Here is a 12,660-nt window from a genome sequence, read left to right as displayed (position 1 = left end):
ACAAGTATATGATCCCTAAAGAAAAGAGAGAGTATATGATCCGTTTGCAGAAAAATCACAGTATGATTGTACTTTTGCATAAACAGGGAACTGTTCTACCTGTAATTGGCCAATCAAACTCCTCTTCATTTCCCCCCTTGTGAGAGGACACCAAAGTACCAAACTATTGGACATGTCAGTACATGAATGTGTGGCTGTTTCTGCGCTACGTGTTGGCCTGCGGCCAGAGATGAGCGTTGGGGTTGACCTCAAGATCCGAAGCCATTGGAGCTATGGAAACCATAATTAGGCCTTTCCGCTGCATGTGCATTTACAGAGGATTAGATACCCGATTTCAAGCATATGTATTAGGACTTTGCAATTTATACGATTCCCCTCAATTCGGGGCAATTTTAGTCTGACAGTAACCATGTGCGATCTTGTCCATTCCCAAGTTCCTCCCAACAGCCACACGAAGATGAGAGACTTCCGCTGCGCCGTCTCGCTTCTCCTGCTGCTCGTCGCGAACCTGGGACTGGGACGGGCAGCAGCCCCCGGCGCGCTGTCCGTCCGGATCCGGCCGTACGACTCCATCTTCAGCTTCGGCGACTCCTACGCCGACACCGGCAACAACCCCGTCGTCTTCGCCGCCAATTCCATCTTCGACCCCGTCACGCGCCCTCCCTACGGCTCGGCTTTCTTCGGCGGCCGCCCCACCGGCCGCAACTCCAACGGCCGCCTCATCATCGACTTCGTCGGTAAACTTCCAATCCCCAATGAACTCTCCTGATCTGGAGAGATCAAACTTGATTGAGGCGGTCAACTCAACTGTTAATCGTTAGTAGTAATTGTTTAACTTGTTCCTCTGCTCGGTCTCTCGCAGCTCAGGGCCTGGGCCTGCCGCTGCTCCCGCCGTCCCTGGCGCACAACGGGAGCTTCCGTCGAGGCGCCAACTTCGCCGTCGGGGGCGCCACCGCTCTCGACGCCGCTTTCTTCCATAGCCAGAGCAAGTTCCCGCTCAACACCAGCCTGGGCGTGCAGCTGGAGTGGTTCGACTCGCTCAAGCCTTCTATCTGCCGCACAACCCAAGGTTGTTCTTGATTCTCCTCTAGTCAAAGCCTTCTATCTGCCGCACAACCCAAGGTTGTTCTTGATTCTCCTCTAGTCAAAGCTACAACAGTGGTTTGGATACGCACCTAGCCGCTCTACCTGCAGAGTGACAAATTTTGGGACGCAGAGTGCGAGGAGTTCTTCGGCAGATCCCTCTTCTTCGTGGGTGAATTCGGGATCAACGACTACCACTTCTCAATCTCCGTGAAGAGCCTGCAGGAGATCATGTCATTCGTTCCGGATGTCGTCGGCACCATCTCCAAGGCCATTGAGGTCAGTAAACAATGTACTAGCACCTCGAAAAGTAAGAAATGCGTAGCAAGTTACCAAACTGAAGCCTTAAAACAGAGAATGTGATGTAGTAGCACTCCAATATTGATATTAGCTGTGGCATTGGTAACAGACGCTGATGAACCACGGTGTGAGGAGTTTCGTCGTTCCCGGGATGATACCATCGGGATGCGCACCGCCGGTTCTCGCCATGTTCGCCCACGCCGACCCGTCAAAATACAACTCTACCACCGGTTGCCTTGAAGATTACAACAAGCTAGGGATGCACCACAACTTGCTGCTGCAGGAGGCCCTGGAGAAGCTCCGGAAGAGGCACCCGGATGCCACGATCATCTATGCTGACCTCTTCGGCCCCATCATGGAGATGGTCGAGTCGCCTAGCAAGTTTGGTAAGCACCACAGCAGAAATGTTGAAGAGCTATATCCTGCATTCTTAATTTCTTATGGCCATTTGCGAAGACATGGTGGTTAAATATTGGTGGTTGCAACTTGCAAATTTGCAGGGTTTGAAGAGGATGTTCTTAACATCTGTTGCGGAGGGCCTGGGACGCTTTGGTGTGGAGATGAAGGTGCGAAGCTCTGCGAGAAACCGTCTGCTCGTCTGTTCTGGGACGGCGTCCACCTGACGGAGGCAGCTTACGGCTATATCGCCAACGGCTGGCTGGACAACATAGCTCCTCTTCAGGACAGAGCAGTTTCCAGTTAGTAAGGACTAAGGAAGCAGGAGCTGATCGGATTCACAGACTGATAACTATTGTAGATTTGGGCCTGTCTGACTCCATGTCTCCAACCAAGGACTTTCTGAAATAAGGAGCATTGGAAGCAACCGAAGAAATGGAAGCAGAGAAGCACCTAAGATTAGACTCTGAATTATGAGCAGCAAATTACAAATTCCTAACAATCGGATTAATTGTTTTATGCTAACTGTAACATGGAGACGCCGAGTTTATTTTGGAAATCGCTCACTCTTTGTGTTGGAATTGTGTTCTGAAGTTTTGGATTTAATCTGGAAATTCCAGGTTGCATACAGAACTATATCAAATGCCTTCATACTGCTCAGTCGTATACGTCATTACTATTGATATTCACAAGAACCTATAATCGTATTTGATTTTTTTCTTTCACACAGGGCAAAATTGTGATCTTTATATTCTGCTAACAAACTGAAGTAAAGCATGGACGACACTGCATTTCTTCGCCCGGATATGATTTCAAGACGTATCATCCCGTAGCTGTAGACATCAACCTTGTGTGCGATCGGCAGCCCTGAGATCCACTCTGCCGCAAGATCACCGATGGTCCCTCACATTAAGAGCTTTTGACATTCACTGAAAAAGAACATCTTACAGGGTCGAAAAGTCACACCCATGTTCTTCATGCTGCGCAGATGTCAGATCGGATTGGATCATCGGATGCAACTATACTAATTAACCAAACTGGAGTTGACATGAATGCGCTATACACTGCCTGTCCCCCGTTTGAATCGTAAGCTGTCCATCCTCGCCGGCCCCCACGAACACGCCATGATGCTGCAAGTATCAAGTATGTATTTGTAGACTAAGTGTAGGGTGAATTGGGAAAAAAGAATATTCTGCTAACGAACTGCAGTAAAGCATGGAAGACATTGCTTCAAACATCAGGATAATCGTTCTAGTAAATAAATCTACTACTCCCTTCGTCCAACAAAGGATGTCTCAATTTTGACCAAATTCAAATTTGGTCAAAATTGAGACATCCTTTGTTGGACGGAGGGAGTAGAATTCATTCACCTCGTATCTTTGTCTCAGTTTCAGACCAATATATAGGATTTACAGTTCTGTATGTTCAGAATATGCATGGACAAACCGTCCTGACAGCGGAGAAAGAGGTAAGATATCACAAGTCTTTAAGGACAGGGAGATTACAATTCAGATCCAAGGTAAATAAGGGAGAAGTGCTATTTAGATAATACAAAAGAGAAATGAGCTCTGAATACTTATTCAAAGCTTTGTCTTTCAGAGAGTATAAAAGTCTGTTGAGCGAGTGCAATCCTCCATGCCCACAAACCTAAGCAGTGCCCTCGGAATCAGAGGTACTTCGACATCCATGACACCCTCTAGCATGTGAACAACTTGCCCCATCATCGGCCTCTGATCCTCAGCATCTTGAATGCACCAGCATGCAATCCTGCAAGCTCTGGTAAGCTGCTCTACATCGCCATCGCCCTCCAAACTACTATCCAACAGGCACATAACATCTCCTTCATTCACCTTGACCGCAGCAAAGATGGGAAAGTAAGTAAACTTCCCTTCCTTAATTTTCTCTGCATTTCTTCGCCCTGATATGATTTCAAGAAGCATCATTCCATAGCTGTAGACATCAGCCTTATGTGTGATCGGCAACCCTGAGATCCACTCTGGCGCAAGATATCCGATGGTCCCTCGCATTGTTGTCAGTGCCCTGCTGAAATCTCGACCAAGGAGCTTTGCCATACCGAAGTCTGCAATCTTTGGACAGAACTCTGCATCAAGAAGTACATTATCCGGCTTCATGTCACAGTGTATAATGCAATCCTTGCATTCCTCATGCAGATAAGCCAAGCCTCTTGCAGTTCCAAGTGCTATACGGTACCGGAGCTCCCAGACTAGTTTTGCAGAACTCTTCGAAAACAGATGAGAATTCAATGATCCATTCTCCATATACTCGTATACCAGCAACCTTTTACTTCCTTCAGCACAGAACCCAAATAAACGGACAAGATTAATATGCTGTATCATTCCAATGGTCTGCACTTCTGCTCGGAATTGCTTCTCCCCTTGTCTAATGTCTTCTAGCTTTTTGACAGCCACCACAGAAGACCCTGGAAGTGTCCCCTTGAAAACACAGCCGAAACCTCCTTCTCCAAGTTTTTCAGAGAAACTGCCCGTTACCTTTTTTAATTGCGCATTGGAGAATATCCTGAGGCTGCTATTGGAATCCACTGGTCTATCCATGAATAACTTTTTTTGGCTTTCCAGCAAAAGAGCCAGACACGTAAGGATGAGCACTGCCGCTAACACACCTACCACTGTTAGAACGATTTCAATCTTGGAACCCGATTTTTCTTGGTTGGTCAAACGAACATACATAGGATATAAAATTTCTGTTTGATCAATCATAGGATAAAAATTTGAACCATAATCAAGCAGTAACGTGTTCTTCAGCTCCCCATACCACAGTAAGCATGTTCCGTTGAAAGCATAACAAGTACAGGAACAGTCACTGAAACAAAGAGCTTCACAGTTTCTGGTGCCTATGAGTTCTATTGACCATGGATTCTCAGGAAACTTATAGACTCCGTATATCGGATAGAAAGAAACGGGACCACTAGATTGACAATTTAAGGACGGTACCATCGAACAGCCTGCAGTGGTACCATCGTAGCATTCGCACTCAGGGCGGTGAAATCGACTCACTAAGCAAATACTGTTTGGGCCACAGCATGAATGTAAGCCGCACTGACTATCTGGAGCAGACCACAGCACAGAGCCACAGCCCCCTAGTTTAGCAGCACTAACAGTACCCTCAGCATCCAACTTTACATATACATCTGTGTTATCGAACGAGAGATAAGAGTCTCCATCTTCTTGAATGCCCATCCAGCTTGGAAAAGTGCCAGAATACCTGAAACTCTCTGAATAATTATTCTGGACGACAAACCCTCTACTTTGGCTTGCATTTATCTTCAGAATATATCCACCCAAACTTGAATGGGAAACAAGGGAAGTATTCAGTCCAGTGATCTTACTAAATCCCAGCCACCCTCCAGGCAACACTGTACCAATTGGGTTATCGAAGCTTTGCCAAAACACTATGGAACTATTCACTTGATCTCTTATAATGAGATTTCCATTGTCAAGAAGTATTGCAAGTGCAGAACTATATGTACTCTTCATACCACTCGATGACCAAATAGGTAAACCACCATCAGTTAGGTGTAAGTTTCCAGATTCTGAGAGGTTAAATGACCAGGACCAAGGGTTAACCACGTGGAGATCTCCAACAGGCACCCAAACTAGAAGAGGGCTACAAGTTGATGAGTTAATGTACCATATGCCAAAGGGAGAGTCTAAATAACATGGAGGGGATAGGCAATTGAAACCCAACTTGAAAGCACCATGTTTTGACAGTATGGTCTGGTTACCACTCAGAGATTGGCCTGGAAGGAGAGTATCTGTTGCATGGACGAGTTTACATGCAGACGACATGACCTTGATCAAGCAGAGAAGTAGTGCTGAGAAGTGCAGGCGCTTGCTTACCTTCTCCATTTAGTAAGAGGACCTACACTAACAATGTGGATGTTCTAGCCCTAATATTCCAAGTCCCAGTCAAATAGGAGAATGAAACCCTGAAAAACCGGCTAGCATTACTAGTCAATTGGAAAATGTTGGCCTGCTTTTAAGGCCAAGATATGTGGATTTTATAACCTGGCAAGTCCTAGTCATACTGGAAAACTTGCTTGCTGGTGCTGGACCATGAGTTCTTTCCAAAGAGGCTGTTCAGCCTAGCTGGTTGCTTTGGAGCCACACATTTGGTTGGAGAAAGAACTAGCTGACAAGGGAAATGTTTAGTTACGGTGAGGGGAGGCCATGTGGGGACGCCGCCACGGTCTGAGAATCGCCGGTCGGTCACATATCGTGGCCACATCGAGCGCAGCCATATGTCTCCTCTCTCATCTGACAATGATGGTACTGGTAACCACTGTGACTGGAAGATGCCATGGTTGGAACTTGTTAAGCCAGGTAATAATCTCCTAAACTATTTCTTAAGCAGAAAATAATCTTCAAGAGGGGGATGCACTGTCAAGCTTCAAACGCCAGCCAACACAACCAAAAGACCGATCCAATGGAAAAAGCTAGGCAATCCACTTATACACTTCAACACCCTTTCTCACATGTGACGGGGAAGTCAAGCTAGCCAAGTCAACATGTGTGAACTCAAATGTATGGCTCTTCATGCGCTAGCCAAGACCGATCAGTTTGGGCAGATTTGAGACAAGTAATATGGGTCCGAAAGAGTAGTATATCTTTAGGACCAGAAATGCCTTCTTGCTGTTCAGTCGTATACGTCACAAGAAACTATAAACGCATGCGATCTTTTCACAGGGCAAAACTGTGATCTTTATATTCTGCTAACTAACTACAGTAAAGCATGGACGACACTGCATTCCTTCGCCCGGATATGATTTCAATAAGTATCATCCCATAGCTGTAGACATCAGCCGTCGGCAGCCCTGAGATCCACTCTGGCGCAAGATCTCCGATAGTCCCTCACATTAATTAAGAGCTTTTGACATTCACTAAAAAAGAGCATCTCAGGAGCCGACAAAGTCACACCCATGTTCAGCTTGCTGAGCGCAGATGTCAGATCTGATCGGGCCGATCATCGGATGCAACTAAACTGGGGTTGACATGAGTGCGCTATACTGTCCTGCCCCCGTTTGAATCGTAAGCTGTCCATCCTCCCGCCCCCCAGAACCACGCCATGATGAGCAAGCTGCTGTGCACAGTGTGTGTCCCTCCTCCTCGCGAATCTTCAGCTTCGGCAACTCCTACACCGACACCGCAACAACCCCATCGTCTTCAAAGTGAACGAAGTCTTGAACCCCGTCACGCGCCTTCCCTGCGGCTCCAGCTTCTCCACCGGCCGCTGCTCCAATGGCCGCCTCGTCATCGACGTGCAGAGTGACGTGCAACAGATCAGATAGGACTATTGTCACAATGGGCCGATCTCCTAGTAACGGGAGATCATACAAATCGTCGGAAAGTACTCGACATCTGGTCAAGCTGTGTATGTACGTCCATTTCAGAGTCTCTAAGTCGTGGTTGTGTCCAAATGCTCGTCTGTGTGAGACCCTGTTGAAGTGGAAGTGTGTCACGATCAAAGGGCTGTCCGGTGAGGTGTATCACTGAGGCTGAAGACGTGCGTGCAGACACGGCAGCGGATGGCCATATGTGTGTCTTGGCGAAAAGACGGAAACTCAACTGCGCAGTGGGACGGTAACCAGTGAAGCTGGGTCTCTTCAATGAGGTCATGTCACTCTGTGGAGTTATGGGTTTAGCTAGCACGTATTGCTTTAGGTGTGGACAGTGCAACCCACGCGGAAGATATGACCAGGAGTCTAGAAAAAAAGCATACGTTGATGTAGTCAACAAGTCGTGAATCCCCGGCCAGTCAAAATCAGGGGAGCATAGAAGACGACAAGTAAAGAGTCCTTGTGAGTTTAGAATTGAAGTTAATCTAAGTACGTACTAGTTAGAGTTCGAGTAGGCCAATATTAGAGTCCTAGTCGCCTAGTCAGACTTGGTTCTGGTGGCTGGTTTGCTAGGCAACGTTGATGGTTTGTGTCAAGGTTGTAACATTGAGAAAAAAAAGAAATATGCCCTAAAAGTATTTGATTGCGTGTGTGCGTGTGTCTCTTCGTGTGATTGATCTTTCATGCAAACACAACACTACCTAATGGCGAAGGAAAGGTGAAGGCTCGCCGGCGCTCGTCATCGGAGACCGCAAAGGGAAGAGGAATGTATATGGCTAACCTTTTTCTTTTCCTTTTATGTACGTACGGAGAATACTTGTTCTTTTAGTTCGGGTAAGTTTACAATTTTCTACTATAGTTTATTAACTTTGTCAATATAATGAAGATTAGTACTCCCTTCATTCCATAATGATTGATGTGGTTTGAGTTAGAGCTAGTTCAAAACCGTGCCAATCTTCATGGAACAGAGGAAGAGTATGAGTCAATCTTCAATTGTCCAGCAATTTTGAGCAAAAATACTGTTTTGAGTAAAGGAAATAAGCATAAAAGGAAAAGAAAAAGGTTTGGCCAGACAATAATTAAAGCATGGTAGACAACACGTACGAGCTATACGAGCTCGATCGACAGGTCACAATAATGATGAAAACAAGCCAAGAATTCGATTCCACCCAGGCGGATGAATCATGTTTGCATCGAACATAACATGTATGCTTGAGCGACCTGTGAACCATTTCACTCCATAATTCCTTTCTCATCCTGTTGAGATGCTTTGCCCCATGGCTTGTTCTGCTTCCTCCAACCATTCGTCCTCTCTCTTTCATGGACCCATGGCTAGCTGGAATAGACAGTCATTACATTCACCAGCTTGGTGCTCTGGTCCCGAACCAGCCATTGCTCAACCACCAAGCGTGGTGTGGGGCCTACATCGACATCCTCATTTGTGTACTCTTATACTCACTCTGTCCTATATTATATTAAGTGACTCAAAATTGCTAAATATGGACGTATCTATATACTAAAATACATTTAGATACATGTAATATGGGACGGAAGGAGTAGTTGTGTGTGTACCTAGATGTGATCTCAACAAAACGAGCGGTACTATTTTGTGCCATGTTCTATTATAGTACTTTTATCAAACATCACTGAATCTGTATCCAAATAATTATTGTGGACGAAAATGAAAATTTTCACATATTGAATGGACGACTTAATATGTTTCACGTTAATGAATTGTCAAACCTTGCATATTAGTTGTGCAATCCTAAATTTTGACACCTCTTTTTGGAGTTGATTTCACACTTTCTGAATCGTTTACACTTCTCAAAATTTAGAAAATATTTTAATGCATTGAAAACGTTTGGGCTTCAAAACAAACAAATCAACTCACCTGGGGAATTAGAACTTTAAATTGGTCCAAAGATATTTGTTGACATCGATTCTTCATGTAAACTTATGCATCTCTAAATTATTGTAACTTTTTCAGACTTGACTTGGTACTGTTTCATTATCTTATTTATCCAATTTAATAAATTCATAAGTAATCCTAAATATAGCATATCAAAGTATTTGAAGGTATTTGTTATACTATGAACGTTAATTAATGCATGATTAAATTTTTATTGCCTCACCCTCCCCGATGCCCCCTCTGCGATCGGGTGCAGGAGGACATCGATCATATTCTTCTTGGTTGTGTGGTTGCGCGGCAAGTGTGGACTGTGGTTCTAGGTCATTGGGATCGGCCTGCCTGGGTTCCGACTGTTCAGCACACGCTGGCCAGCTGGTGGACAGACCTGGAGGTCGCCAACAAGAAGGAGCGGAAGAATTTGAACACGGCGATCTCTCTTGTTTGCCGGAGTATCTGGAAGCATCAGAATGTCGTGGTCTTCGACGACGTTACCCCAAACGCGTTGCAGATTCTTAGAGATCTAGGGCGTGAGAGCAGCGCTTGGGTGAGTGCGGGGCTCCTCAAAGTGGGTAGCGCTTTTAGTGTTTTTGGTTTTGTGGATCTTGGGTGGACTCTGGGTGAGTAGTCATGTAAAACCGCCTTGGGCTTGTAACCGCGTCGCAGTCTTCTTCTTCAATATATGATATACACGCCGAGATATATTCTAGACAAAAAAAGATTAAATTTTATTCATTTTCTAGAGATGCCTTTGTATTCTCTCAAAAATCATACTCCCTCCGTCATAATTCTTGTCTCAAATTTGCCCAAAAATGGATGTATCTAATTCTAGAAAGTGTCTAGATACATGTAATTTCGACAAGAATTATGGAATGAAGGGAGTATGTTCTTTTCCAAGTTTTCTAATATTTAAAATGTATTTCATTGATTTAAATATTTGGGCTTCAAACATGGTATTTCAAAATTGGTGAAAGATATTTTTAGTAGCACCTCAAATTATGCACTCTTTCGATCTCGTATATTTTTTTGTGCTTTCCAAATTTTGAAAATCATTTTAAGAGTCAAATCATCGTGGACTTCAAACCCAGTCAGGCTACCCATATTTTTCCTCAATCCACATCTGAATAAAGCCTCAACCTAGAATTCCCTCCTTTTCTTATCTTTACTTTCTCATTTCCGTTATTTGGTTCTCCTCTCCCTTAAAGCCCACCCGAATTATTTTCCCTTGCAGCCGAACACTCCCTACACTCTTCTACGCCCCAAAAAATTATTTTAATTCAGATAAATCAAGTGCGTAATTTTATGGTCCCACAAATGATATATGGCCAAGAAGTTTTCATTTTCTCACCTTAATGTAGGAATTTCTTGGTAGGTTGTTTGTAAATCTGGATGACATACGCCTTAAATAGACCAAAACTGAATTAGTTGAATTATATTCGATTGGTGAAAAAAGTATTAGTAAGCCACATATAGCGAACCAACGGAACTAAAAAAAACTTTAACGTTCACCCTGAATTAGTGACGTTTTTATGGTGGTGTGGAGGAAGGATGCTATGGTTTCTTGACAGGGTAATAGCCCAAAATTGTTAATCTCAATCGTGAAAGACTTACAAACTGTTGGAAACATGGCTTCCATATTTCTCATTTTATTTGAATCCCTTCCACGCCCCTAGCTAGTATCTTTGCGTGTGCGCATGACTGCATGCAGATAACATTCAGTGGTCCATTGCAAGCATGGCCAGTTAAGCTCTAACAAAAGAGGATGTGGACACAGCACAGTAGGTAGCTTTGGATGCCAATGTATATAAAGAGGTTAGCAGATCTTGCTGCCATTTTGATTCGTTGGAACAACTAAAGCAGAAGACGTAACGTATACATGGGGGAGAACATATTCACTCATATATATATCCTAGGGGAATTAATGAGTGAACTGAAAATAGATTTGCTAAAATAAAGTTGATTTTTTTCCTTGAAACGTGATGGACATAGCTGCATATTTTTCTTTGTTTACTAAAACTAGCTAGGTTTGTGTTATAAAATCAAATATTTTTGTTTAAGTGTATTTAAACTCATAGTTTATTTATATCTAATGTATTTCTGAATATTTATTTATTAATAATTGATTCATTTATAAAATTCACACTTATATTAAATTCTTTATGTTGTATTTGAAGGCTTAATGTACAAAAGTACTATTTTCAATGTGTGGAAGTTTAAGTTTCTGGGTCATTTTTCTTGATTGTAGAAAGCCCATTTTTCCGGTAAAGAAGCAAACCCATTTTTGTTATCTACATTCCATTTTCCATTTCCCTCATTAGCCTAACTGCATCACAACTACTCCTATACTTAAACATTGCACTTGATTTTAGCTTAAATAAAAAATACTCTATTTAATAAACGGAAAATTCTCCTGTATAATATACATTATAATTCCTACTGTCAAAGTCTAAAAACATTTGAGCTCAAATATCTGGAAAGTTGAATTCAGCATCAGATTCTTGAGTTGATAGAAATACGTACCAAATCACTTTGTTGGGCATGTGTTGAAGGCCTGAAGCTCAGTCTATGCATCCATTGTAGTGCACGCAACAAATGTTTATATACTCCCTCCGTCCCATATCAAGTGACGAAATATTACATGTATATAGATGTTTTTTTGGATATAAATACATCCATATTTGACAAATTTGAGTCACTTAATATAGGATGGAGAGAATATTTGTTTGTTTGGGAAGTATATATTCTGTATCAGTTTTACCTGGTGGCTCCTGGAGCTTGCGCGCGTCTCGTTTTCTCTGGTTCCGTCCTTGCATGCACCAACTCCGATGATAATGTAGTCAAATATAATCCCTTTTTGGTACCATCACCTTTGGTTTACTGCTTAGTGACTTTGAAAACCATGCAAGACCAGTTTTTAGCTGATGAATACATGAGTGTGGAACTTGAATACTTGCCGGCTGTCCTAATGTCGAAATTTCATTGTTTAACCTCAATGCATGCATCATGCTCATGATGGGGACTGGGACCGAAGTTAGGAGGTAATAAATTTATAGTGGCAAATGGAATCAACAACGGTAAGAAAGCTGATTATACCTTCAAACATGAACAACCCTTCTCCTAATTTTGTCCCTTCAGTCAAAATTAGGAGAGTGTTTCCTCTTCCTTATTTGCACCAACGCCGCCGTCAATCAAAGCATATATAACTTGAAACTTAATTGATGTGTCTTCTCTTACCTCCAAGGTATGAGCCTGTTTGTGAACGTCAGGATTACAAAGAGCGTAATTCTGGTTTCTACTATATGTAGCTGCAGTCATCTCATATTTGTTGATACTCTCTCTTTATGCAATTCTGGTTTCTACTATATGTAGCTGCAGTCATCTCATATTTGTTGATACTCTCTCTTTATGCTGTCATTAGGCGAATCTCCCATTATTCTCATGGTAATACTATATGTTGATTTGCATGCATGTGTGCGTACTTGAATAGCTACTCCTTCCTATCCGAAAAAAAAGAATAGCTACTCCTTCCGATCATTATTTGATGACCTGGCATAAAAAGAAGACATATATGCTGTGAAAACAAATTTTGACTTCCAGAAAA

The 12,660-nt window shown here is 43.1% G+C and overlaps 1 protein-coding gene and 1 pseudogene across 1 annotated transcript; one reads left to right on the top strand and one right to left on the bottom strand.

Annotated features, from left to right (window-relative positions):
- Nucleotides 1-177: 177 nt before the first annotated feature.
- LOC100831117 lies at nt 178-2,430 on the top strand (annotated as a pseudogene).
- Nucleotides 2,431-3,140: 710 nt separating this feature from the next.
- LOC100842026 (G-type lectin S-receptor-like serine/threonine-protein kinase At2g19130) lies at nt 3,141-5,779 on the bottom strand. The gene has a single exon (XM_003565688.4). It carries the CDS (start codon nt 5,664-5,666, stop codon nt 3,375-3,377), a length of 2,292 nt encoding a protein of 763 aa, XP_003565736.1. The 5' UTR covers nt 5,667-5,779; the 3' UTR covers nt 3,141-3,374.
- Between the last annotated feature and the right edge of the window lie 6,881 nt (nt 5,780-12,660).

Source organism: Brachypodium distachyon, chromosome 2, assembly GCF_000005505.3.
Source record: "Brachypodium distachyon strain Bd21 chromosome 2, Brachypodium_distachyon_v3.0, whole genome shotgun sequence".
Taxonomy (NCBI): domain Eukaryota; kingdom Viridiplantae; phylum Streptophyta; class Magnoliopsida; order Poales; family Poaceae; genus Brachypodium; species Brachypodium distachyon.
Note: the sequence above shows the minus strand (reverse complement) of the source record. Positions and strands in the feature narration are given on the sequence as shown.

Excerpts from the sequence above, each read along its gene's own strand:
- LOC100842026 (XM_003565688.4), bottom strand. The coding sequence starts at position 5,666 with ATGGAGAAGGTAAGCAAGCGCCTGCACTTCTCAGCACTACTTCTCTGC.